The sequence below is a fragment of the Stenella coeruleoalba genome (assembly GCF_951394435.1).
Source record: "Stenella coeruleoalba genome assembly, chromosome: 18".
In the NCBI taxonomy this organism is placed as follows: Eukaryota; Metazoa; Chordata; class Mammalia; order Artiodactyla; family Delphinidae; genus Stenella; species Stenella coeruleoalba.
Window position 1 is genome coordinate 2,930,194 of NC_137164.1, and position 26,183 is coordinate 2,956,376.

Genomic DNA, 26,183 nt, shown 5'->3' on the forward strand with positions numbered 1-26,183 from the left:
TCTTTCATTTTAAATTTGTGTTTCATTTTATTTTTTAAAGTGAGATATTTCCTAGTCTTTATTTTGTACTGAGTCTTCAACATCTGATGTGCATCTTACATTCCCCATCCCCTCTGGACGAGCCACGTTCGGGTGCCCTGCAGACACCTGTCCGTCCCAGGACCGGGCTCCCAGCTCTGCACACCAGGCCCCCAGGGCTCTCCTCCTGCCCTCACTCCGGCCCTGCCACTCACTCGATGCACACCTCCCATGGGTGTGTGTGTGTCCGTGTCCATCCTCAGGCCCCGTGCGGCCACTCCTGCCCTGCGCTGTGGTCACAGCGCTCTCAGGCAGAGGACACGAGGTCACCTGACTCTTGCTGGGTTGCGTCTGGGGGGTGGGGAGAAAGCCCAGAGGAAGCAAACGCACTTGCGGTAAAGGCACGAGCCTTTCTCATAAGGCTAGCAGGGAGGTAACGGTAAGGCTGCAACCCTCCTCTAATCGGGGCAGCTGACCCAGCACTGCGCCCACTAGCACGGTGAGTAACAGCGGGCCTGGTCTGTCGGGGCCCAGAGCACCGAAGGCCGCGATGAGCCCCGAGTATCCCTCCTCCCGTCTCAGCGGGACTGCTGCGCCAGGAAAGTCAAACACCTGGGCCCCTCCCCACAGTGGAGTCAGAAACCACGCTGTCCCTAGAGACCCTCCGAACTGCGTTTCCCAGGAGAATTCTTTACCACCTCGTCTGGAGTTGCTACGAAAATCAGTAAAGGGGAAAAAAGCCAGGTGATAACGTGCAAACCCAGAGTTCACAGGAGTTTAATGAAAAAAGGATTCTGTCAAAAAAAGGCTGAACCTTTACGGGAGGCAGAGGGTAGAGTTATCTGGAAACAGACGTGAACCTCACATGCTGGACGGGTGACCGCATCACAAACGCCTGGAAAAGAGCTCTGGCTGAGGGGCCTCACGAGAGCGTTTGGGTCCCTCGGGTCAGCGTGTCCTGAGCCACGGAAACGAGGTGGTCCCTGTGCTGTCAGCCCGTTCGGTGGGGTAGGTCGGGGGGCCTGGGCGGGAGAGACGCCGTGTGTCCGGGGACCAGCAAAGGAATCGGAGCAAAAGCACCTGGCAAATGTCCTAGCTTGACCAACTTTCCAGCCAAATGAGCTGGAGCCAGCCTCTGGGCCTCTTCCACCCCACGTGCTCATCTGTACAATGGGCACAAGTCCACACGTCCCATCTGTTCAGAGGTCACTCTTCTGCCTCACGTCCCACCTCTGACGCGTCTGCAAATCCGGACCCTCCGCTCAGCACGTGTCCAGAACCTGCCGCTCCCCATGGCTCCCCACAGCTCCCCACGGAGCTGTGGTGGCCTCGGCCACCTCAAGCTGGGTCACTGCAGAAGCCCCTCTGCACCCCCGCCCCGCCCCCTCCACGAGTCTCACCAAAGCGGCCAGAGTGATGGTGCTAAACGCCCCAGACATCGGACCACTCAGGCCCCTGCCCCCAGCCACCCACGGGGGACAAAGCCCAGGTCCTTGAAGACCCCCCCAAAACACACACCGTATCTCCCCCCACACACATTCAGCTCTGACCCTGACGGCTGCCCGCTTCCTGAACCTGGCTCCCCTCCTCAGGGCCTGCTGTCCCCTCCCCCAAGGGCTTCCCCGACATCCCACCGAAAACCGCCCAGTCTTCTCTCCCAGTTTATTTTCCCCACAGCATTTATCACCACCTAAGATACTTTGCTTGTCATCTGTCTCCCCCACTAACAGGTAAGCTCCCTAAAGCCTGCTTTGTTCTCCACTGTACTCCTGGTACCCGGGCCACTGCCTGGCACACAGGTGCTTGGTTCATACTTGCTGGAGGCCTGACGGACGGATGGAAACACAGCACACGGGCAAGAGCGGGGCGGGGCTTCGGGGCCAGACAGACTGCTTTCAAACAATGGTGCAGCACGATGGGTTTTGTTTAAGTGGGGGTCCTTGGTCACCCCTTTCTGTTTTTTCACCTGCAAACGTGGATGATAATACCCTTCTCAACGGGTCATTTGTCAGTTCTCAACCAATAATTGTTATTCTTAGTTTGCTGGGAACCTCAAGTGAAATGACATACACAAGAGCACCCTGTCAACTGAAAGGCAACGCAAAGTGCAAGGCCAGCTCAGCGGGCGTCTGCAGTGTGCCAGGTGCGGCTGAGGGCGGATGCCATCAGCTTTCCCACCTTACAGATGAGTAACTGAGGCCCCAACACCACACGGCTGAGGCAGCAGCAGGGTCCCAAGCCCAGGGCGTCTGCATCCCGCCCACTGGGGGCCGGCCCTCCCAGGGCTGCCTTTGCTATCAGTGTCAGAAATCACGCAGTGCCCACATCCTAGCACTTCCGCGTCGCTCAGGGTCCTCTGCTCGCCGTTTCCTGCCCCCACTCCCAGCGCATCTGACTGACCTCATCCTCTCCCGTTCAGGGCGTTAACTGCTTTCATGGTCTTAAAGTCCCTTCTAAGCTGATGTCTCCCTGTGTTTCTGTCCCATGATGTACAGGCATTTTATGGAGTTGGATTTTTCCAGCGCCTGCACGGGGGGGATTAGGTGGTACATTTCAAGGCTCTATCTGCAAGGGGCACGGTCCCGTCACGCCCACACTTGCCGCCTTTACATATGTGTTTCCCTTCTGAGGCCGGAACTCCCTTGAGAGAAGAGACGGGGTCTATTTTTGTACCCCCAGCACCCAGTGTCATGCCTGGCATGTAGAAGGCATGCAGTTAAGTGGACTGCAAATTGCTGATGAAGTTTACCTCTTCATCTGGGGGCACGAGGGCTGGGGGGAGGCAAGGTACTCACCTGGGTCTCCCTCTTTCCAGCCTCCATCCCGCCCCGGGCCACCCCCATGCTGCCCCAAGGCCAACTTCGGAAAACATGGTTCCACCGTGTGTGCAAGAAACCACCCAGCAGGGATCTGCTGCGTCATCACAAATTCTTCCGCAGGATGCCATCTACCCCGGCCCCACCAGTTCAACAGTCCCCGTCCCACCCAGAGCCCACCCCGCTGGGCAGACCTCCTCCCCGCGGCTGCCCTCCCCCACCCCACCCAGCAGCCCCCGGCTCGACAGCATCTCCTCACCAAGGAGCGTGTGTGTCACATAAAACCTTCCACTGCAGACGAAGGTTCACACGGTGCCTTTCTCGGAGATTAAGTTTCATTCTTTTTCTTTTTTCGCGGTGACTTTTTATTTAGGGGTGTTTTGCATGATGTAGATTCATGCAGGTTCAGCAGCGGTAAGTACATTCACATCGTTGTGCAACCACGTCCAGAACTTTTCCACCTTGCGAAGCTGAAACTCTGTCCCCATTAGAGACGAATCCTTTCTCCTCTCCCCCAGCCCCGTTCCTCGGCAACTAGCTTTCTGCCTTCTGGTCCTGTGATCTGAACGCTTTACCCGTCATGTGAGTGGAATCACACGGCCTTTGCCCTCCTGTGGCTGGCTTATTCCATTGAGCACAGTGTCCTCGAAGTTCATCCATGGAGTTACCTGTATCCAATTTCCTTCCTTTTTAAGGTGGGATAACATGCCACTGCACCTAATACCATCCGTCTGTCCAGGTGCATTTGGGTGGCTTCTGCCTCTTGAACGTGGCCCTGCAAATACCTCCTCGAGATCCTGCTGGAAATTCTTCTGGATGTGTATCCAGAGGTGGGATGGCTGGTCGTGGAGAAATTCGATTTCAGCTTTTCTGAGGCACCTCCACACCTTTCTCCACGGTGGCCGCACTATTCTACACTCTCACCAATGGCACGTGGGGTTCCAGCGTCTCCAGACCCTTCCCAGCTGTACTGTTTCTTCTGTTGAATAAGTAGGTGTGGAAAAGCCGTGTTTGAAAAGCATCTTGTAAACGTTGAGCAAAGTCTGTTGCAAATTGAAATGAAAACCTTGAACTCCTAGACAGAGGATCCCGAGAGCAGACGTGGTGCTCGTCCACCACGGCTGTCAAAGCCGCCACCACGCCCGGCGGGAACATCCTTCTGGCCTAAAGGCTCTGCGTGCTGATGACAGCACCCACCTCTGCAGGGACAGTTCTAGGACCGCAGAGTAAATGTGCATAAACATTCTACGTTTCTGTGACATGAATTTATCCCGTGCTTGTCTAATCTTCATGGTCAACATCCCCTGTAAAGGGGATGTCGTCCCGGGTCTCGAGGGGATGCACTGGCTGGACCACTGCCCCCTTCACCCGCCGGTCCCTTCACACAGTCGTACCTTCAGATTCAGCCCCTGAATCCTCGTTTCCCCCAAATCTCTACACACTTCCTGAATGAACCGATCTGAGGAAACCCCGTCCACATTTCCAGCCCTGGCCTGACGCAGCTTCAGAAACATTCAGGAGAGAACCCTGTAGCCACAGAGGACGTGCCATTGTACAGTCAGGACGGCTGCAGACAGTGGAGACGATGGGAGTCTTTTTTTTTTTTTCCAATTTGATTTTTTTTTTTTTGGCCACGCTGCGAGGCTTGCAGGATTTTTTTTTTAAATAAATTTATTTATTTATTTAATTTTTGGCTGCATTGGGTCTTCGTTGCTGCGCACGAGCTTTCTCTAGTTGCGGCGAGCAGGGGCTACTCTTCATTACAGTGTGCGGGCTTCTCATTGTAGTGGCTTCTCTTGTTGTGGAGCACGGGCTCTAGGTGCGCGGGCTTCAGTAGTTGTGGCACGCGGGCTCAGTCGTTGTGGCTCGCGGGCCCTAGAGCGCAGGTTCAGTAGTTGTGGCGCACGGGCTTAGTTGCTCCGTGGCATGTGGGATCTTCCCAGACTAGGGCTCAAAACCATGTCCTCTGCATTGGCAGGCGGATTCTTAACCACAGTGCCACCAGTGAAGTCTGACAATGGGAGTCTTATAAAAAAGGCCAACGATGAACAGTGTCCGCACTCCTTGGGGAGGGTGACATTCCTCTGTCTGAACCTGGATTTCACGTCTGTGAGGGGACAAAACCTGACAACTGATCCTCAAGGTGAGTTTTTAGGACAGGACACATCACACGTCAGCAACAACGGAAAACTTTATCCTATAACACACGCCGGAGGTTAAGGCCTTCTTACAGGATCCTGAGTCCCACTTGCGGCAAACAGGTCCCCAGCCCGTGTCCCGGCAGGAATTTTTCTCAGGACACACATCAGATCTCTCCTGTTTGGCTTAATTTCGCACGTTTAAGGACTTTTGATCAGAGGGATGGAATTTCAAAAGCACAAGACCTTGCTGGGACCCCAGCCAGGCCCCTCTTTGCAGCTGGGGAAAACTGTCCCCTTACCTGTCACACGGGGTTGGGGAGGGCAGGGGACAGATCAGGGGAAGGTAAGAGCTAACATGGCGGGTGTCATAACTGGGCACCTGCCGTGCAGGCCACATGGGTGTGGACACCTGACCGGCACAACATTCTCCAGGGGTGTCCCACTAAACAAGGGTCACTTCAGGGAAGTTCCCGTACTTAGAATAATCCGTTAAAAATACGGACGTTAGGAAACCTGCTGATCACTCAGGCTTCCTCAGGTTGGAGATAAACCGTTCTCACGGGCCATCCTAAGAGCAGAAATGGCAAAACCAGGCGGGCGGGTGGGCGGTCTGCGCTCAGAGCCCAGGGCGGCCTTCACAGGGAGCTGCTGCAGCCGTGTCTGGACCACTGGCCAGGTCCCTGCACCCGGCACAGCTCCCGGGCCCCAAGATGCAACAGGGGGCATGAACCCGGCCACAGGGGGCCTTGGATGTTGGAACACACCCCCGACTCCAGGGCCACTCCTCTAGGGTGGATGGCATCCCATCACAGGGGTTTGCTGAGAACCTCTTTCCAAAGCTCCCCAAGCGATTCTGACGCCTGGCTACATTTGGAAACCACAGGCACTCAGGCTAAGCTTCCTTAACCCCACGTGCAGGGCTCTGCCCTGGGATGTGCGCTGTGTGGCCCGTCTACACAGCGACATAGGCTGGAGAACACTGGATTCTGACTCGTTGCTTGAACACCTCCGCTGTAGCCACTTTGTTAGCGTTCCCTGCGCTCTACAAAAAGGACGCGATCCTTTGGTCCACACTGACCTGCCCACCTGGAGCGATGTCCCCACCCAAAGAGCCCATCAAATGCCCCCTTCTCCTTCGGGGCGGCCGAGCTCTCACGCACCGGTGGTGGGTTATGATTTTCCACTCTCCTGCCTGCGCTCCCTGCCCCTGTGCAGTAACGGTGTCCGGTTTTAAAACGTTCGCCATATTTACACTGCCGTCATATTTTAGCCGTTTCACTACAATATTCTCCTTAGCTGTGTGTGCATCTCTCCTCACATCTGCCCCACTCCTGCCCCATCTGACTTCCTCAGGGGCGAGACCATGCTTATTAGTCAGTGTCAGGTCACCGAATTAAAGCACGAAATTCTTCCTGTCTAGAATTTAATGTTGCTTCTAGGAAAGTCCCTATTAGCCTAATTTAGACTTTCAAACCACTTTCCATACATAGTATTTTTGAATCTTTTAAACATGTTGACATTAAGAAGGTCAAAAAGGTACTAGAAATGGACGCGCTACCCTTCACTGATAACCTTTTATAATGTCCACGGGTCTTCTGGAAATAGCCCTCCCAGCAGAGAACTTTACATCTGGACTCAACTTAGGGCCTCGGCCACCTTCTGATGCCCGAGCAGTGATGGGAGTCATGTCACGGTGGAACTTAATTTACACCAAACCTCCAAGGTGCACTGTTTCTACAAGGAGTTTAAAAAGTTTGTTTTAAACCACTAAAAGTGAAAAATTTTCCTTCTTCTCAACGTAAAGGCAAATCCTGCCCTAGAGGTGCTTCCTATATGCTCTCCATCACCTGCGGAAGGGGCACTCCGAGCCCTGAGACAGGCAGGTTGGGGTTTGGGCCGGGAGCCCTGGGCAGGCACTGCCCCCAGGGTCTCTGTGCTCCTGGGGACACAGCAGCTGGACAGTCCTCAGCCTCCAACCCAGCCCTGGGGTTAGGCTCTGGGTTCCTCTGCGTCCTGCCACAAGCCCGGGCGCTCCACCCTGGGCTTGCCCCTTGCAGTCTGTTTTCTCCTCTCTTCTTGGGTGTGGCTCTGACCGTGGCTGCCCGTCCATCGCAGCCTCGCCCCTCTCCTCCACTCGGCCGCCCCCTGGCAGCTCGAGGCTGCTCACCACGCCCCTCCCAGCTCCTGGCAGCTGCCTTGCAGGCTGGCTGAACAAATCCTGAGGAGGAACCCTTCCAGTCTCACCGCATCCCCAGAACGAGCTCACAGTGTGTACCAGGCACTGTGCTAAGAGCTTAAGTAAATCATCTCATCCGAGCCATGTACGCCTCCTGGAATTACTACTGTCTGTTTAAACAGGAGGAAATTGTGGCTCAAAGAGGTTAAGGAACTGCTCCCCAGAGGTGGGGCTGGAATTCAACCCCAGATCTGTCTGGCTCCCAAGCCATCCTGCCATGCACCTGCCTGGCCCTGGCCTCTCTGAGCCGCAGTGACTGGACAGCTCCCGCCCCCAGTCCCTGCAGGACATCCCTCCCGGGAGCCGCCGAGCTGTCCCGTAGGCCCCCTGGCCAATCAGGGATCTCAAAGAAAACAGAGCCCCCCATTCAGCAAGCTCTCCGCTTTATTTTACGCTGGCACGGCACTTAAGGATGATTAAACATCGCGTTTGCATCACACACACATACATGCTCCGTAGAGCGAGTACATGAAAGACGGTCCCGGGAACACACGGAACCAGTGGGAAAGGGAAGATTCGGGCCGAGCTGCCTCCTCCTTTCTCTTTACAGCCAGGCTCATCAAAGGCCGGCAGGGCTGGAGTGCGGGAGCCGGAGGGCACACGGGGAGGGGGGTGCGGACCCCACGCAGGAGGCCTGACCAGCTGCGCATCCCAGCGACGGGAGAGCATCCGGCTCAGCGTGGAGGCTGCGTCCAGCCTCCCTCGGCCTCCGCACCCTGGGAATGAGGATTGGGACCCGTGCCCGCCCCGGGAGCAGAGGAATGCGGGGGGCGGGCTCCATCAGGCTGGCTGCCCTGGAATAAACACAGGCGCGCACACACCCCTCCCCCGCCCAGGGTGAGGCCGGGCGGCCAGCACTCCTCCACGCCGGACAGTGGGACCACCGGCCACTCAAGTGACAAGCACAGCCACCTGGCAGGCAGGCCTGTGCTCTGAACGCAGGAATATCTGGGCTACTTCTTTTTCTTTTTCTAAATGTTTGTTAGTGAAGAGGCCAGAAGCAGGAGCCCTGATCACATCCCTGTCTGCTGTCGGCCTGCACAGAAAGCCAACAAAACAAGGAGGAAGCACAAAATACACACTTCATTGCAAGGCCCAGGGCTGACTTCAGACTCACCTGTGACTCCCGCTCATTTCAGCCTGAGCTACTGACGTAAGGCAAAAACAGCCACAAGACTTCTTTCTTTTTTAAAGCATCCTACTGCACCCATGTGTAGCAGTCAGCCAGAATTCTTTCTGTGAAGCATTTATTCTCACTCCCTTTAAAGAATACACGGGCTCCAATTGATAACTTCCTAGTATCAGAGAACCATGTTTCCTTCACACTTAAATAGGAATTAGTCTAGCTGACAACACTCACAAAAACACTGACAAGCAAGGTGGGATAAAGCACCACACAGGAACTGAGTCTTGGGCAGTAACACTTTCGCAAACAGTCGACAGTATTTCTCAAAAGCCAATTCATACCCTTAAACCTCACACACCCCAAATTAGCAAGGAACACTGTTACGGACCCCAACAATAATCTCCTGTATAAAGAAATTTCATGTAACAGAAGCAAAAACTAGCGCAACAAAAACCAGACCCGTAACTCATAACGGACAGCCCACGTTTGGTTCTTACTACTTTCTATTTCACACCAACGGCTGTGCTGTAACCCACACCAGCTTCTCTGATTCACTGTGCCCATGCCTAGAACTGCCCTTAGGACCCCGGGCGGGACAAGTGAGCTTTCTCTCTCTCTCTCTTTCTCACACACACACACACACACACTCGACAAGAAGCAGCAGAGAGAGCCCTGCAACTTGCAAGGACACAGGGGGAACCGGCAACATGGCCAGACACAGGAGTCCATTCTCTGCACACGTACCCAGGTGAAGGCTTTCCAGACTCCAGAATCTTGCAATTTCCCCTCTAGCCACCATCCTTCTGTTTGGAAAAGAGCCACGTTCAGAGCGGGGCTGGGGGGTGACCGTGCATCACGGAGACTCGCACAGGCTCTGGCTGAGGAGACGACAGAATCGCTTATTCACTGCTGACGCCTGTGCCTGCCGGCCAGAGCCTCACTGCTCACAGCGCCCGCCCACGGGCGGCTGAGGTTACAGCCTCAGACTGGACGGCGGGGAGGAAAGCCTAAACGCAGGCCAGACGGCCACCCAGGAAACCAGGCACCACATCTGCCTACCAGGGGCCCCGGAGAGCCTCCGATGACGGTGGGAGAAAGGCTGCTCTTCATTGCAATCCCAAAGCCCAAGGCAGACCCGAAGAGAGCTTTCAAGATGTAAGTTATTACATACAGGAGGAAAAACCACCAGCTCCTACAGTGAACTATATTCACTACCCTGTGATAAAGCATCATATAAAAGAATACTTTAAAAGAATGTATGTATGTGTATAACTGAATCACTTTGCTGTACAGCAGAAACTGACACAACACTGTCAATCAACTGTACTTCAATTTAAAAAAATAAAGGGGCGGGCTCAGAAAAAAAAAAAAGAAGGAACCCATTTCATGGGGGAAGAAGCAGAGAGGTTGCTAGGTTCAAACCTGGAGTTGGGATTTCATGCTAAGGCATGACAAAAATTTCAGTTGTGATATTACACAGTTAACTGTAAATCTGTGAACTCATTTTAAAAGTGGGATTTGTTTAAAAACATGTATGTAAATATGCGTGTATGTGACAAGGATATGCATATCTTTTACTATATAAAGTATCTGTTCTCTATAATGAAGAGAATTGTCTTTTATTTTAAAGAGGCTCTCTCTAGCTGACACGGGTTATTTATTTCCTGTATACTTTTTTCCCAGTTAGCTACAACAAGCAAGTCATATTGTGAAAGGACACCTATTAACAAACAGCTTCCTTCAATTTCCTCACAACACTGAAGGTGCTGACTTTTTAAGTTAACGAGCAAGGAGATGGTATACACACAGTAGGGATCACATGGTTGTCCCCCAGTAAATGGCTAAAAACTGAGCCCGTGAGTGCGTGCCGGCTCTGGGGTGAGGGGCGCCAGTTCAAACCTCCAGGGTCTCCGTGTCTGGTCTGTACAGTGGGGACAACCAGGCTCGGACAGCGCTCTCAGGGTCCCTGAGGACATATCAGAACAACGCGGGCACTTTCTTGCGGATTAATGAACAGGGCAGATCATGCAGCAGCTACTCTGACAAACCTCAGGTCCGCCGACCACGCTCGAGGGGCAAAGCTGCATGATCAGTGACGTCACCCACGCCGACCACGCGCTTCACCATAGGCTTTTCTCATCTTGAACTATTTGTGGCTGTTTCTGTTGGTTTGGTGCATCCCACCTTTAAATCCAGCGAAGTCTTCAATAAACCACAACAAAGGGTAACCTGCGAGCACACATGCGCCACTCACAGAACCGGGGCGGCTTCGAATCTACCCCTTGCAAGTATTTTTGAACGACTGAAAAGAGTAAAATTTTTAAAAACGATGAATAGACAGTTCATTCAATAGGGGCACACCTATTCTTTCTTCCTTCCTTTCTTTCTTTCTTCCTTTCTCCCTCCCTCCCTCCCTCCCTCCCCCTCCCTCTCCCCATGTGTGTATGTATGTGTGTGTGTGTGTGTGTGTGTGTGTGTGTGTGTGTGTATATATATATATATATATACTTTTTTTTTTTTTGGCCGCACTGCAAGACATGTGGGATCTCAGTCCCTGACCCCCTGCAGTGCAAGCATGGTGTCTCAACCACTGGACCCACCAGGGAATTCCCAGGGCATATCTATTCTTAATAAAGGCAGTGCTTCATTAAATGACGGACTCAAAAGATTCCTTGAAATTGTTTTTCAGGGCAGACCACTCTCTGCGAGGTAAAGTTTCCTATACCCCATGTGGAATACTAGTATAATATGGTCCATGAAAAGTGTCTGAAAACCACTGAACACTGTATCTACTTCCTGGAAATCCAGAGGATACGTCAGTCCCCGCAGGCTACAAATCCAGATCGTGACATCTGTGTCACCTTGTTTAACACAGAACTTCCCAAAAGGCCACAAAACTCTCTGTTTACGACAACACGTTATTACTGCCCCAAAGGGTGCGGTCCAGGGACCAGCGGCGCCGGGTGACTGGAGAGCGGGTCCCTGGTGGGGAGTGCAGACTGCAGACTCCACCGGCCTGTGGAATCACAGCCTGACTTTAACCAGACCCAGGGATCTGGGATCAGAGGCACACTCAGGCTTGAGAAGTGTTAATTCAGAAACAAAGGAAGACCATGGAATGCAAGGGTGGACCTGGTTTTCGTTAGAATGAACGAGTGAAACGCTGAATACTGAGACACAAAGCAGCGAAGCGGGAATTAATTCTGATGAGCATCTTTTCTAACAAAGCTTAAAATCCAGCAGGAGGCAAATAAAATCCAGAGTGTTTTCATTTTCTTAAATTTTTTTTCTGGTTAAAGTTGCAAGTTTTCAAAAAGCAGCAGCTGTCTTGGCCACATTTCCTTGGTATTGTCTTAACTTGGCTCTACGGCTCACTTTCACTTTCCCTGGGCAGCTGGTACAAGGGGCAGCTTCTGTTTCCCAAGGACTTTTTCTAAATCCAGAGATGGGGTCAGGGTGCTAGATTAAGGTCCTTGGGATTTCAGGATCTTAAACCAAAGGCATTCACTAAGTAAACTTACTTTACTGCACAGACACTCAAAACAAACATAAAGATAAAAAGAAGGAAAAAAGTAAATAAACAAACAAAAACTGCACTGAATTCAGTGGGGCAACTTCTCAAAGAAAGATGACCCAAAAAATGCTTCCAAGATATTTTTGGAAAAAGCTACAGAGAAGGTTAGACTTTTAGGTCTGGAAAGTTCTTTAGTGATTAGAGCCTATATTTACCAGATCAATAAGAATACTGCAACAAAGACCTTAAGCATAGTGGAAGGAAGTCTTAACCTCCTCCACCCCCCCCAAAACCCTCCATCCCCCCAACCCCTCCGCCCCCCGCCAACACACGAATCTATTCTCCTTGGATAAGATGCTGCTATGTGGTCAAGACTAAGCTGTCACGAACCTTGACTACTGGTACCACGAAAAGAATTCAGCAAGGGATTAAGTCCCACGGGCAAGTGGAGAAATCCAAATTATACATTAACATCAAATATTTAGAAATCAGAGATGATAAAAGTCAGAATCACGCGGGATGTTACGATGATTTTTACTCTACAGTAAGGCTATTTTCGGCCCAGTGGCCCTAAGACCCCTACATAGTTACATCCATATGTGTGGAAAAGAAGGCTGCTGGCGAGGTAAGTTAGCAGTGGAACCTCCAACTCAAACCAGTACTCATCCCTCCACCTGCCCAGAACTGGTTCTTGAGATGAGCAGGTGGTCGTTAAGGTTCCATTTAGCTCTGAATTTTTGGTATCTTCTTAAGTACAATACGGTACAGGTTTTCTTTTTCTTTTTTTTCCTTTGGCTGTGTTGGGTCTTCATTGCTGTGCCCAGGCTTTCTCTAGTTGCGGCGAGTGGAGGCTACTCTTCATTGCAGTGAGCGGGCTTCTCATCACGGTGGCTTCTCTTGTTGTGGAGCACAGGCTCTAGGCACATGGGCTTCAGTAGTTGTGGCTCGCGGGCTCTAGATCGTGGGCTCAGTAGTTGTGGCGCGTGGGCTTAGTTGCTCCGCGGCATGTGGGATCCTCCCAGACCAGGGCTCGAACCCGTATCCCCTGCATTGGCAGGTGGATTCTTAACCACTGCGCCACCAGGGAAGTCCAGGTACAGGTTTTCCTACATGGCCACCTTCTGATATTGGGCAGAAAGATCACCAGCACTGGATATCTACTCAGCAACAAACGTTTCCCAGCTGTTGCTGTTTCACCAAAGCTGCAGCTTCCCTGCATGGTTCAGAGATGTCCTTAACCTGGTAAGATTCTAAAACTTCCCCTCTTTTCTAGGCTTGGGTAAGGCCCCATTACCAAGAGCTACAGGACAGACACAGGGCGGCAGGCGGCCCCGAGGACAGTCATGCTGTTCTCCGGCCCAGCACTACTGCCAATTTCAGAAAATGAGCTCAAGGTTGGGTGCACGTCAGAACCGAGGAAGCCCCTGCCCTCGGCTGGACTGAGCCCCAGCCCAGACCCCCACCTGAGCAACAACGCCCCAGAATCAAGAGGAACACAGCGAGGGTTCTGAGTACACTCCCCCGCTGTCCCCGTTGCTGACACGGGGCTGCAGTTCCCAAAGCTGCAGTGGGGGCATTTCTGAACAGGAAGTAATCAACTACATTTGCCATCAGCTACTCAGACCCACATTCCCTTGTCTATTAGCATAAATAATGGAGTATCCAGAGGGATGCCTTTATTCTAAATGGATTAAAGACAAACATTAGTACTAATCTACAGGTCACAGTTATGTCATTTCCCAGAGAAACATAAGAAAACACCACCAGAGACAGTCAACGCAGCACATAACGTTTTCTAGCACATACTGACGTAGAACTGTAGACCCCGTTTCGGTAAGCTGCCTGCCCGAGGATGGCTAAGGTAGGCTCCATTTAGGTCTTCCTGAAACAGCGTGCCGCAGCCAGCCTCCCGAACGCAGAGGGGAGGGCCCAGCACTTAGACACAGGAAACGGAGCGGGGGAAACACGAACAAGCCGTTGAGAGCCAAAGGCAGAGGACGAAGAGGTGTGTCTTCAAAGCTATTGCTCTTTCACCCGAGGTACCGTGTGCCTATCCACCCTAACTGATGGAAGATGTGCTCTCAATGACTTAGTGAGCCCTCCCATCTACCCCACCCCATGCCCCCCACTCCAAAACCGCCCCAAACAAGACAGTGGTCCTGGGCTCTGACTACAACTTTTAGACTAATTCAGAAACAGATACAAGATTGTCCTTTAAACGATAAGGTACCATCTCTATGTTAAGACGGAAGCCTTTCCTGTCTTCTATAAACAACCACGTGGGGTTTCCATCCTTCAAGGCCTGGGACACATTTCACTTCTTTTCTGCATTTATTTGTCTTTGGATCCTTAGGATATGGTTCAAACATAACAAGAGCAAAACAAGATAATGGATGAATTTCACTTCTTTCTTTGTTGTAATCAAAGGCAACTATTAGGGTGTGGACTTAAAAACTGACACATGGGTAAACTTCTGTGCACATAAATGAAATAGCTTTGTGCTCTGTTCCTGCAACAGCACAGTGCCTGGGAGACAGCAAGTGGGACGGACCAATGCGGGCTTTGGGGTCTGTCTGACCTGCTTTGATCGCTGGCTTCACTCTCTAGGACTCAGATCTCGATTAGCGAGCGAGTAAAAAGCACGGCATGCGTTTAAGCCTCAGGTTCGGAATGTCCGCAAGACCAGCGACACGAGCGGAGGCTGGGTGCTTGGTGGTGGTTTGCTCCATGTTCAGTTCTCTTGCTCTCTTTCCCCTGACTTTTAATGTTCTTTCTTTTCCTTTTTTTTAATTTATTTTATGGACGTATAGTTGATTTACAACGTTGTGTTAGTTTCAGGTGTATGGCAAAGTGATTCAATTGTACATGTATATATAAATATTTTCTTTTTCATATTCTTTTCCATTACGGTTTATTATAGGATACTGAATATAATTCCCGACTCTTTTCCTTATAAAAAATCCAATGTCTTAGACTTGGCATTAGACACATGATATTTTAAGAACTTTTTTAGTTCTGTAGTTTAGAATGATTGGAACAAATACACATCTTAGAATCGAGAAGCTTTTAAATGTTAGAAGATGAGAATTTCAAGAGTTTGCTGGAAAAACGTTAAAGAAACGTTATGATGTTTTTCTGAGACAGGAACTAGAACACTGTGTTCCTTTAAAAAAAAAAAACAACTCTTGATTCTGGGCACTGATAAGGCTGAGACAGCAGCTAAGCGCTGCTGAAGCCCACACACCTCTCAGACAAGCAGGCCTGCGGTCTAAGGCCCTGGTGTCTGTATCTGCAGGGCCTGTGCCTGCAGACAGAACCCTTTCCTGGCTCTAGATCGGTCTGACCGTGGAGTCCACGTGGTCTCACGGTGTGGTCAGCAGGGAGAGATTTTAGCCAGGACGGTGTCAGGAGGCAGGAAGACACCCACCTAAAGACAAGAGAACAGAATCATCTTGTTTCACAGATAAATACACCCAGCGCCCGCCATCACTGGCAGGAGAGCGTGAAGCGGGCTGGAGATGGGAGAGCCCAGACCCGACGCACGTGCACACCTGACCATCGGGGCTCGATGTCACCGACCCTTCAACCAGCCGCCCGAGAGCTCCGCTACGATCACCCTCCACAGGTCCTGAGCAAGGATGATCTGACTAAACATTTTCTCTGTGATTCACCATTGAAAGAAAACTTTGGAAAAGCAGACGCAGAAAGAGCTCATTCAAACAATAAGAGATCAGACAAGGTTTGGTTAAAATAATCTCAAGGCATCACACACACCCTTCAACACCTGCCATTCCTTTTCTTTTCTTCTTTCCTTTTAACAAAAAGTTGAGAGGCGTCTCTGGGTGATAACGATCAAGAGAGTCAACAGAAAACATTCATTCCAGTTACCTCCTTTTTTCCTATAACCTGAGTGTTTGCATTTTAGATCAGTTTAACCTATATTTGGATAATAATTAAACAGAATATTGTTCCATATGGACTCCTGGTGCCCTAGGGCCTTACCTATTAGATTAAGTGACTTGTCAAAGGTTAAACTGCTTGTTAGCGCAGTTGAGTTAGGAACTCAGAACTCTGGTTGCGAACACAGCTCACCAATCATCACTATCCTTGTCCCCAGAACAATCAGTGCTTCTCTTTAGGTCTCTGTAATAATTTACTGCACACTTACGGTGTATCAGGTCACTCTCACCCATCTGTGGGATGGACAACAGTAATATTTCCTATTACAGACGAGGACATTAAGACTTCGAGGTTAAATAACTTGCCAAGGTCACATGGCTGGTCAATAGATGACTGGGACTCCACTGTTTTTTTGACCCAAAGGCTGGTTCATAATAAAATTAACTTTCATAACAATTATTAGAATAGAACAACGCCAGAATAACAAATAAGAAGTAGGATCAACGACAACAAAAAACTAAGGCAAAGGGAAGAAACCTATATTCTTTGTCTTGACCAAGTAAAAAATAAAATTAAGGTCTTAATGGAGTTATTAACTTCACTGCAAGACTTAAAAAGAATATGCTTCAGTAATTTCTTACAATTTATTTAATTTAAAAACATCAGAGTTGAAATGGCATAAACCCTTATGATTAAACTGCCCCCAGTTCCTTCATGTTGGGGTATTAGAACAGAACTCTAGATCAAGGAATGGAACTTTCTGGTGTATATTTAACAGACTATTTCTTTCAAAAATATTTAGTACAAATGAACATTCACACAGTCAATTAACGAGCTTTCAGATATGGTAATGTAAAGCCAAAATAGTTTTTTTAATATGATAGCAAAACAGTTTTTAATTAGCCCTAGCACTTATGGGAAATTTTTGGCCATCAAATCAGAAAACCAACACCAATAAACAAAATCGATAAAATCCCTTCACACTCACACGTAAGGTCTGGACTCCCCGCACAATCTTGCAGACACCCTCCTGCATCCTGGCTCTGCCCGCTCACTGAACTGAAACCGCTTTTCTCAAAACCCACAAGTTCCTAATTGCTGCTGGAGCCATGCGTATGGTTCAGAGCATCCGACTTGGCCCTGGGCACAGGTGACATCATAACCACCACCTCCCCGGAGCCCAGCATCCTTGGACATCTGGACACCACTCACCTGTCTGGCTACTCATTTTCTTTCTTTTTTTTTTTAAAAAACAGAGTCACAGATTTATTTATTTAGGCTGCATTGGGTCTTTGTTGCGGTGCACGGCTTTCTCTAGATGCGGTGAGCGGGAGCTCCTTTGTTGCGGTGCACGGGCATGGGCTTCTCCTTGCGGCGGCTTCTCTTTGTTGTGGAGCATGGCCTCTAGTTGCGTGGGCTACAGTAGTTATGGCACGCGGGCTACGGTAGCTGTGGCACACGGGCTCAGTAGTTGTGGTGCACAGGCTTAGTTGCTCCACAGCATGTGGGATCTTCCCGGGCCAGGGCTCGAACCCATGTCCACTGCATTGGCAGGCAGATTCTTAACCACCGCGCCACCAGGGAAGCCCCACTCCTTTTCTATCTTCCTTGTGGATTCCTTTCTTTACTGGCTCCCAAATGCTGACCCTCTTTTCTCACTCCACACACACCCTGGATGGTACCCCTCCCTGCATCAGCTTTGAGAGCCAATCACTTGCTGTTGACTCCCCAGTTTCCCCTCTAGCCTGGGCCACCTCCTCCTGAGACCCTCATGGTGAAGGCCAGGGGATAAGATCTCCACCTAGCTGTCCCACCTGCGCCTCCAACTTCAATGCCTGGAACAGACCCAAGCCCCCCACTCGTGTGCTTTTCTCCTATGCTCCCCCCATCACCGGGGCACTGGGGTGTCTGCCCCCCAAACATCCGGACAATTGTTCGACCTCCACGTCTTCGTTTTTCCAGGAGAACCGTCGAGTTTCTAGTTCAGGGCTCTGCCCACTGACTGCCTCCTCTGTCCCCAGGCAGGTCTACAACCTAGCCAGTGACATCACCAAAATGCAAACCTGACCATCCCACTCCACTTAAAACCCTTCTGCGGCTCCTGGTTGCCCCCAGGATAAAGTCTGACCCCCTTCACAGGAGGCCCTGAATGGGCAGGCTCTGTCCGACCTCTGGTAGTCTGATCCCTCGTCTAGACCCGCCTCTCGACCCTGCCCCTCAGCTCATCTCGCTACAGCCTCAGGGGCTGCTGCAAGGCCTCCCACCAGGTAGTCCGGCTGCCTGAAAGGCCCAAGTCAAAAACATGACACACGCATCATGCCCAGAACACCTCAACTTCAACGTACAAGGTGCAGCTGATTCACCTCCGTTATCATCGAGGACCAGAGGTCTCCCCCTGTGATCATTCTGCATGTCACACCCATGAGGCGTCAACTGCGATCGCCAGTTCTGGATGCTTTAAAGTAATGACCAGAAGCGTTCTGAGTACAGATTCCCTGATTTTTCCATGTTTTACAGCTCTAAATTTTTATCTGACTGAAAACAATTTTTTAGCAATTCACCTTGATTAAGCCTCTTCAAAGTATTTAGTTTTCATAAATATGAATCTCTTTTGAGTCTCATATTTACATTTCATTGGTTTATGGAGCTGAACTAGTTCCGTGACTACAGTAACGACTACAGCTGCCAGAGCTAGCTTGGAGCCATGGCCTTGACTCCCAAGAAGGACACAACTCCACCCATGAGAGTGGCATAGAGGGCGCCGTCCCCCCAAGCGAGCCCTGGGCAGGTGCAGGCCTTGTCCGCACCAAGGACACTTCCATCTGATGAGCGCATGGCTGGGTTAAGAAAGTTTCTGAGGGTGACCCAAACCTGGGTTTCTCAAGTTTCTCTCCTCTGGCTCCTACACTCCCCACATGCTGTTCCCCTGACATCTGGGACCGTTTGCTGCTAGGGCGTCAATGCTTGCACCTGGACAAACTTCTCCTCCAGCAAGAAAATACAAAGAAATTGCAGGACTAAAAATAACTGCATGCATGTGCAGTTGGGACAAATTATGGACAAAAAGATACAAAAGACTAAAAAAACTCAACTGCCGCTTTTGAAGAGCCTGGAGCAATGGCAGGGCACTGCACATGCCCCCTGCCCTGAGCACCACCTAAGCGGTGGGCCAACTGCCTAAGCCACCCCTCTAGCGCTGGACACACCCCTACCCTCACCCCGTATAAGGGACCACCCCCCGCCCCTCCGGGAATGAGGGAGCAAGGGTAACTGTTACTTGTTCTCAATCCCCCGTGCTGCAGCAGGGGCCCCAGTAAAGCCCTGCCTGAATTTCTCATCTGGCCTCTAATCAATTTCTATTGATTAAGGAGGCCAAGAACCCTGGTCGGTATCACTCCCAGCCTGGAATACACCCTCTCTCAACAACACACTGCATCTAACTCCAGCTCAGCGTTCAAGTCTCGGCTGTGACGTCATTTTCTGGGGAAAGCCTGGGGACTCCCCAGACGGGATCTGCCTGCTCTGCGGTTACACTCACCTCCTTTGCTGTTGCCGTGTATTTCCGGGTCTGGACACCAGCCGGGAGGTTCCATGAGCTCAGTCTCTGGCTTCTGGGAGCAGCCAGCCTCCACAAAGTGCCTCACTTATCACAGGGCTCATACTGATATAAACGTATGTGTTACACAACAGCAGGTGTGTGTGTTCAGTGGATCAATACAAACGAGGTGTCTCCTGACCCAAGAGCATACTAAAAGCTCAAGTCAGAAAGGCTTCCGCGCACCTTGGACGCATCCTGAAATGCCACTGTTTGACTATGTCCTAATGGCACATCCTACGTCATTTCCTAATGATATTATCAACTTCATAATGAGGTTGGATAAACTGGCCTTTACACCCAATACTAGTTCCTAAATGCAGGAAAGTAAATAAGCACATACATAAGGAGATCTCTCCATGGCTGAGAAAATACATCTCTGCACAAAACCAAACAGAGCGACTGGAAGTTGCGGGCGGGGAAGGATATCCCGAGTGATAACCTCAGTTGCCCTTTGAAACTACTGGGCTTTAAAGACAGTGGACCGTCTTGACACACGCCTTTTTCCCGTAGACAAACCAGCCTGAAAGCTGTGTGGGAACCTTCACCAGAGGAAAGCCAGGCTGGCATGCGGGCTGCGCGGGGGCAGCGGGCGGCAGTTGCGGGAGGCGCGCGGGCAGCTCCGCCCCCCGCCCCGCGTGCAGGACCCCGTGTGCAGCCCCGCGCGCAGGACCCCAGGCCCTCCAGCGCCGCGGACGTGCGGCCGCTCCCCCCGGGGCCCCGGCGGAAGGCAGCGCCCGTGCGGGGCTCGGGAGTTTACGGGTCCACCCGAGAGAGGTCGCCGGGCTCATGATGGGCTAAGTGGGACCGGCCCGGCCCCGCCCCCCGCGGGAGCTCCCGCCCGGCCTTTCCGCGGACACGGACGGAGGAAGCAGGAACCCACTCGGGGGGACACCTGCCATCCCTTTTCAGACCTGGACGCGTCTCTAAAACGGGCCTCAGTGTGTCCTCGGCGAAAGGAAAAAGGCAGCATGCTGGATTTCTCGTCATTAAGTTCATTAGTTTGGAAATTTCTAAGTTATCCAATTCCCCACCCTTATCTCTAACTTTATATTCTCGTGGTAGACCCTGATGAATGGCAGTGCGGTCTGTAGCACTGTTTTCTTGCTTTCTCACTGACAGCAGAACTAGGAATTTTTAAACCTCAGAGTAGGTTTATCAAAATACCTCCTCCCCCCAGCAACAATGGCCGGTTCACACATCGGTGGCCACTTGTGTAACTTGGGTTATTCTTTTATAGAACAAGGTATTATTCATATGCATCATGCCCTTAAGGACTGGATTTTTTGGTTGTTTCCTAACGAAAATATAATGTACACAGGTGGTTATGAGTTAGAGTTTTACAACGCCATGGGTGACGGCTTCAATGATGACATGATTCTGCTGCAGATCCAGCAATTCTGGCCCAGGTCACTGGAGGGCTACACTGGTTTAACATGATCCTCTTTCCTAGCGTGCAAAGTGACTATATTCATAAGAAATAAAGATGTGGGAAAAAAATCAAATCAAGCAATCATTTGAGTAATTTTGAATTTTTTTTTTTTAATTTTATTTTTTGGCCGTGCCACACGGCATGTGGGATCCTAGTTTCCCGACCAGGGATTGAACCCACGCCCCCTGCATTGGAAGCGCGGAGTCTTAACCACCGGACCGCCAATGAAGTCCCTTTTATTTATTATTTTTTTAATTTTATTTTTTTTGGCCACTCCACACAGCATGTGGGACGAAATACTTTAAAAAGCCATAAAGAGTCCATCAAGTCAACTCATGTTTGTGTCTCCCCAGAAAGTCATTTTCTCTATTTTTTATAATAAGTTTTCATTGGACCTAATCCTGTCATTTTCTTTCCTCTGTGGTTCGGCATTATTACAACATAATACTTTTTGGTTGAGTAAAAGCCTTATTGAAAATGTAACAAATATATTTTTTAAACGGCATACGCAAATCTACCAGTTCAGTGGCATGCTGTATTCCTTTGCTTGTGACCCATTAAGATTCCATCCAGCTAAGGAAACTGGATGTCGTGCTTTCTGGGAGACGGTTAAGACAATCACTTTGTTTACATCACAGAAGAAAACTAATCTGAACTCGATGCATGGGATGGGTAGAAAGAGAAGCATGAGTAGACATGAAAATAAGAATTTTGAAGGGCGATCAAATCTGACTTCTGATCAGAACAGGTAGACTAGTTACGAGAGGAAAGATGGCAGGAACGGAAATAAGTATGGGAAAATCAGGCTGCGATGGAATAAGCTGCCTTGGATGTAAGAGAAAACATCATAAAAGGCAGCAAAGGTAGTTCCCTAGGAGAAAGTCAGCACTGCACAGGCTCACTTGCTCAGACCCAAGGAAGAGCACAAGGGGCACAAGACCCAAGGGGCACAAACACTATCGCCAACAAAGCCACAGGGTTTTAATAGGCTGGCACCCTCCCAGCCGTGAACTTGAGAAAAGCACTTCTGAGTACCACTGTGATTCATGGTGGAATTCTATTATTCCAACACCACACCCGTGCAGTGGGTAAGCGTGACCAAGGATTGCTCCATGTAACAAGCTCTCCTCAGCGACATATGGGCCAGGGAGGAGGTGAGACAAGAGCTCTAAACAAAGCCAGAGAGAAGTAGCTGGTTCTGGAAAATAGCCCAGCACCGTGCTGCAAAGTTCTGAGGAGGACCTCACGTTCACCTAAAAGGATTAGGTCTTCATTTCTTAAGAAAAGTTAAACTGCTAATGGTCACATTTCTACATTTTGAGAAAATGTTAGTTGTGGGCACTTCTGGGATTTGGAGGTTTTGACAACACTTGACCAGGGCGGAGGAAACACCCTTTTCATTATTTTTAAAACCTTTTATACTACGAAATTGCAAACGAACATGAAAGGAGAGAAATTATATGATGAACCGAGAAGGATCAATATTTTACAATTTTTCCCAACTAGTTCCCAACAATATTGGGGATATTTTAAAGCAAATCTCCCACGTATCATTTCGTGCAACAACTATTAGTATGTACCCAAATGAACAAGGACTTAACAAGGACTTACCTACACTATCGTTATCCCTATGAACAAAATTAACAATAATTCCTTTTCTGAATACTGACTCCATGTGAAAATGTCCTCCCTTGTCTCGAAATGACCTTTTCACAGCCGGCTGGTCGGTATCAGAATCCAAACAAGGCTCCCACACACTGCATTTACTAAACATAATTCAGATCAGACCGAACCTGTCCCCCTGGGCGGCACGCATCAGGGATTGTGCCTTCAACACACGGGCTCCCGAGGCGGGGTGGCCACTCCAGCACGTTGGTGGGACGGGCACCCAGGGCTGCCCACTCATAAGGCAGCTGAGAGGCCAGCTCTCGGAAGATGAAGAAGAAGGGCTGCAAGTCTGGGGACAGAAACGCTGGAGCCGGTGTGTCAGGTCCTCACCCTCTCCTGGGCTTACCTCCCAAACCAGATCATGGACGTGGCAGCTACATTATAATCAACTTGCTGCTAATCTCCCTGGGCCCAGGGAGCCAGCGGGAGAGGCTTCTGTTTCAAGGAGTCCAGGACCCCATGGAGGTGGGATGTCCACCTGGGAAAGTGGGCGTGGCTTCTGCCCTAGGCAGCAGGGCCTGCCCGGTCACTGGGACGGTGTGACCCACCTGATCTCCAGCTGCGCTTCACTTATACAGGGTCCCTGGGGGACAAAACTGATGAGGGGCTCCGTGAAGGTACTGCTTGACTCGTGTAGCGGTTAATGGCCAACTCCGGTGAGCAGAGGGCGCACCTGAGCCACCACCACAGGGAATCGAGGGACCTCACTCAACTCCCAGATCTAAGTCGGTTCCAGACTCAGGGCCTCCTCATGGAGCAGAAGCCAGGTGACCTTGGGGTCCGGGGTCCCATTACTGCAACTCTTCCTTCGAGCGCTCCTGTCACTTCCCTGGTGCCCTCAGAAACGGAAGTCCCCCCAGCAGTAAAATCTAAGCGATACTCTGGCCTCAGTGAGGGGTTAGCCTGTGTGGATTCACGGTCAGAGCAAATGGCTTTTCTGAGGAGTCACTGGGGGAGCTTGGAGAGAACAAAATGGGTTCATGGACGGCTCTGGGGAAGGGGTGTGATTGGATACATCAGAATACACTCAAAGCACGGGAAATCATCTGTCCCACAGGAATCCCACAGCAAACGAGGCTGTTTGACAACCGTGTGACATTATGTCCCACGGGGCAAATGTCCATCTTGGTTCCTGGTCGTCTTGATGCTGACTCAGTGGGTTAAAAAAATAAAATGGCTCTGGGGGCAGGCACAGACGCCAAGCCTGGGCTAAACCACAGGGTGTCCCCTCAACAGAGTTAATGATATGGTTCCTTGAAGGACCCAGACGACTACTTGTGGGGAGTTGATTACAATGGACCCTTTCCTAACAGAGGGGTAGATGGTTTGTCCTTACTGGAAGAGACACTTATTCTAGATTCGGATTTGCCTGCCTTACCTATCAGAGCCCTGCTGGAATCTCCCCGGAGAGACGGTGATGTGCACCATAGCCCAGAAACGAAGAGGGCAACACAGGGGTTTGGGATCACTTAATAATACATTGACAAAGTATTTTATTTCCATCCGGTAACTCAGCTCTGTCCAAACTGAATTTCTTCCCCCAAGAGAGAAGTACTTCCGCCAGAGCCCCAGCCCTGGCCCCGCTGACTCAGAGCGAAGGACCGGCTTTTAAGCTTCCTCGTGCTCTGGAAAATGAGCGCCCAGGGAACACATGGGTGTCTTCTGTGGTCGCCGCCACCATCGTTTCCCAACTGGACCAACGCAATAACCTTCCAATTAGCCTCCTTCCTCTGCCCTCTCTCCCCAGACAGCCTTCCTCTCTGAAGCCCAGCTGGCAACGGCTTCCCGTTTCACTTGGAATAACCCCGACCGCTTCTCGAGACCTGCGACGCCCCTTCTATCCAGCTTCTCTCTAACCTCCAGGCTGCGCCGTCCGCTCCCACCCGATTCCCGAGCTCCAGGCACCCCCGCCTTCTCGCTGAACCTCAGGCACACCAAGCTCCTGCCTGCGTCGGGCATCTGGTGCCCCTTCTGCTGGGACCTCTCCTCCCTCAGATCTTCCAGGTCTCGGCTCCAACGTCACCTCTTAGGGACACGAGGTCGCCCTCCACCTTGTCAGATCTTCCAGGTCTCGGCTCCAACGTCACCTCTTAGGGACACGAGGTCGCCCTCCACCTTGTCCAGCTTCACCTTCTCCAGAACGGTCATCAGTGCCTGAGCTAATCCTACTTACCCACTTCCTGAATCTGTTTAAATGCTGGAATGTAAACGCTTTGGGATGCTTTAATCTCTGCTGTTCTCCAAATGGTGAAAGTGGTGTCTGGCTCAGAGCTGATGCTCACGCTTTTTTTTTTTTTTTTTTGTAGATTGACTGATTTTTGACTAAGAGAGGGGAATAGAGGAGACCATGGCGACTCTAAACAAGTAGAGCCAGTACCAGCTGAGAGCCTGGAGTGAAGGCTTGGAGCGCCTCAGCTGGCAAAGACCAGCACAGGCAGGGCTCGGGGCAGAGGCTCCGGAGCAAACGATGGGGTCAAGTTGGGCAGAGTCAGAAGTAGCACGTGTGCCTCACAACCAGAGGCAGAGAAGAGCAGCATCCTTTCCTGGCATCACGTGTGTATGTACACACAATATTTATGTATTTTCTATTTCCTTTCCTCCAGCTCTTTCCACTATGGAAGGGAGGACTGACTTCTGGGCATAAACACTGACGAGGCTTTGCAGTGGGGCTGCAGCACAGATGGAGGTACTCAGAGGCCCTGGACTTGGGAGACGTTTGCAGTTACTGGTGAGCCTCTGGGTTGTTTCCCTCCACGAAGGAGTGAGGGGGTTTTAATTAGACGTGGAATAGGTGCGTCATTGTTAAAACGATGTTCTTTTAAAAATGAATACCCTCGGGCTTCCCTGGTGGCGCAGTGGTTGAGAATCTGCCTGCCAATGCAGGGGACACGGGTTCGAGCCCTGGTCTGGGAGGATCCCACATGCCGCGGAGCAACTAGGCCCGTGAGCCACAACTACTGAGCCTGCGCGTCTGGAGCCTGTGCTCCGCAACAAGAGAGGCCGCGACAATGAGAGGCCTGCGCACCGCGATGAAGAGTGGCCCCCGCTTGCCACAACTAGAGAAAGCCCTCGCACAGAAACGAAGACCCAACACAGCCAAATATAAATAAATAAATAAAATTTAAAAAAAACAAAAAACAACGAATACCCTCTACCTGCTTTATCTTTCTTTACGGTGTGCCACCTGCCATGTAACAGTTCCTTGTTAATTTATCATCCCCGCACTAGAAGGTGTGTGAGGTAAAGGGCTTTGCTGCGCTCATGGCTGTCACCTGGCACATGGCAGGTCCTCAAAAGACACTGAATGAATGAATGAACAAATGGGGCATCTGTCCAGAATCTATTTCTACTTCCAACACCACTTGGATTTCCCTTGGGGGAACGACCTCCCCTCCATCGTGGTCAGGGAATCCACGCACCTGCCTCCTTGTACCGAAGACAAGGGGTCCATCCCTGGAGGACCCCATCCTCCACTCTGTCCCAGTGCCCCCAGGTGGTGGACACGTCACCTGAGCTGGGGAGTTGAACCCCATCCTGGGACTTTGCCTCTTGAGCGACTTCAGAGGCAAAGACGGACAGACTGGCCTTCCTCGGCTCCTTGCATGTGGCTCCCCGACTCCCAGGAGCAACCCCGACTGCCATCCACTTCCTAGACAGGCTCCCGTCCACTTCCTAGACAGGTTCCCAGACACCCCATCAATTCTGGGAACACCTGACACCCTTCCAAGACGTTCTCT

At 50.8% G+C, this 26,183-nt stretch overlaps 1 protein-coding gene across 6 annotated transcripts in view; it reads right to left on the reverse strand.

Moving 5' to 3' along the window:
* Nucleotides 1-26,183, reverse strand: part of SPATA13 (spermatogenesis associated 13) — a 207,011-nt gene that overhangs the window by 18,815 nt on the left and 162,013 nt on the right. The window contains exon 1 of one of the 6 annotated variants that reach the window (XM_079903285.1): nt 9,082-9,907. The exons of 4 other annotated variants lie outside the window; for them this stretch is intronic. In XM_079903285.1, coding sequence (XP_079759411.1) covers nt 9,082-9,136 — 55 coding nt within the window. In that variant the 5' untranslated portion in view covers nt 9,137-9,907. Of the gene's footprint in view, nt 1-3,093; nt 3,112-9,081; nt 9,908-26,183 lie in introns of those variants that run through there. One more of the 6 variants, XM_079903287.1, reaches the window with a different exon arrangement.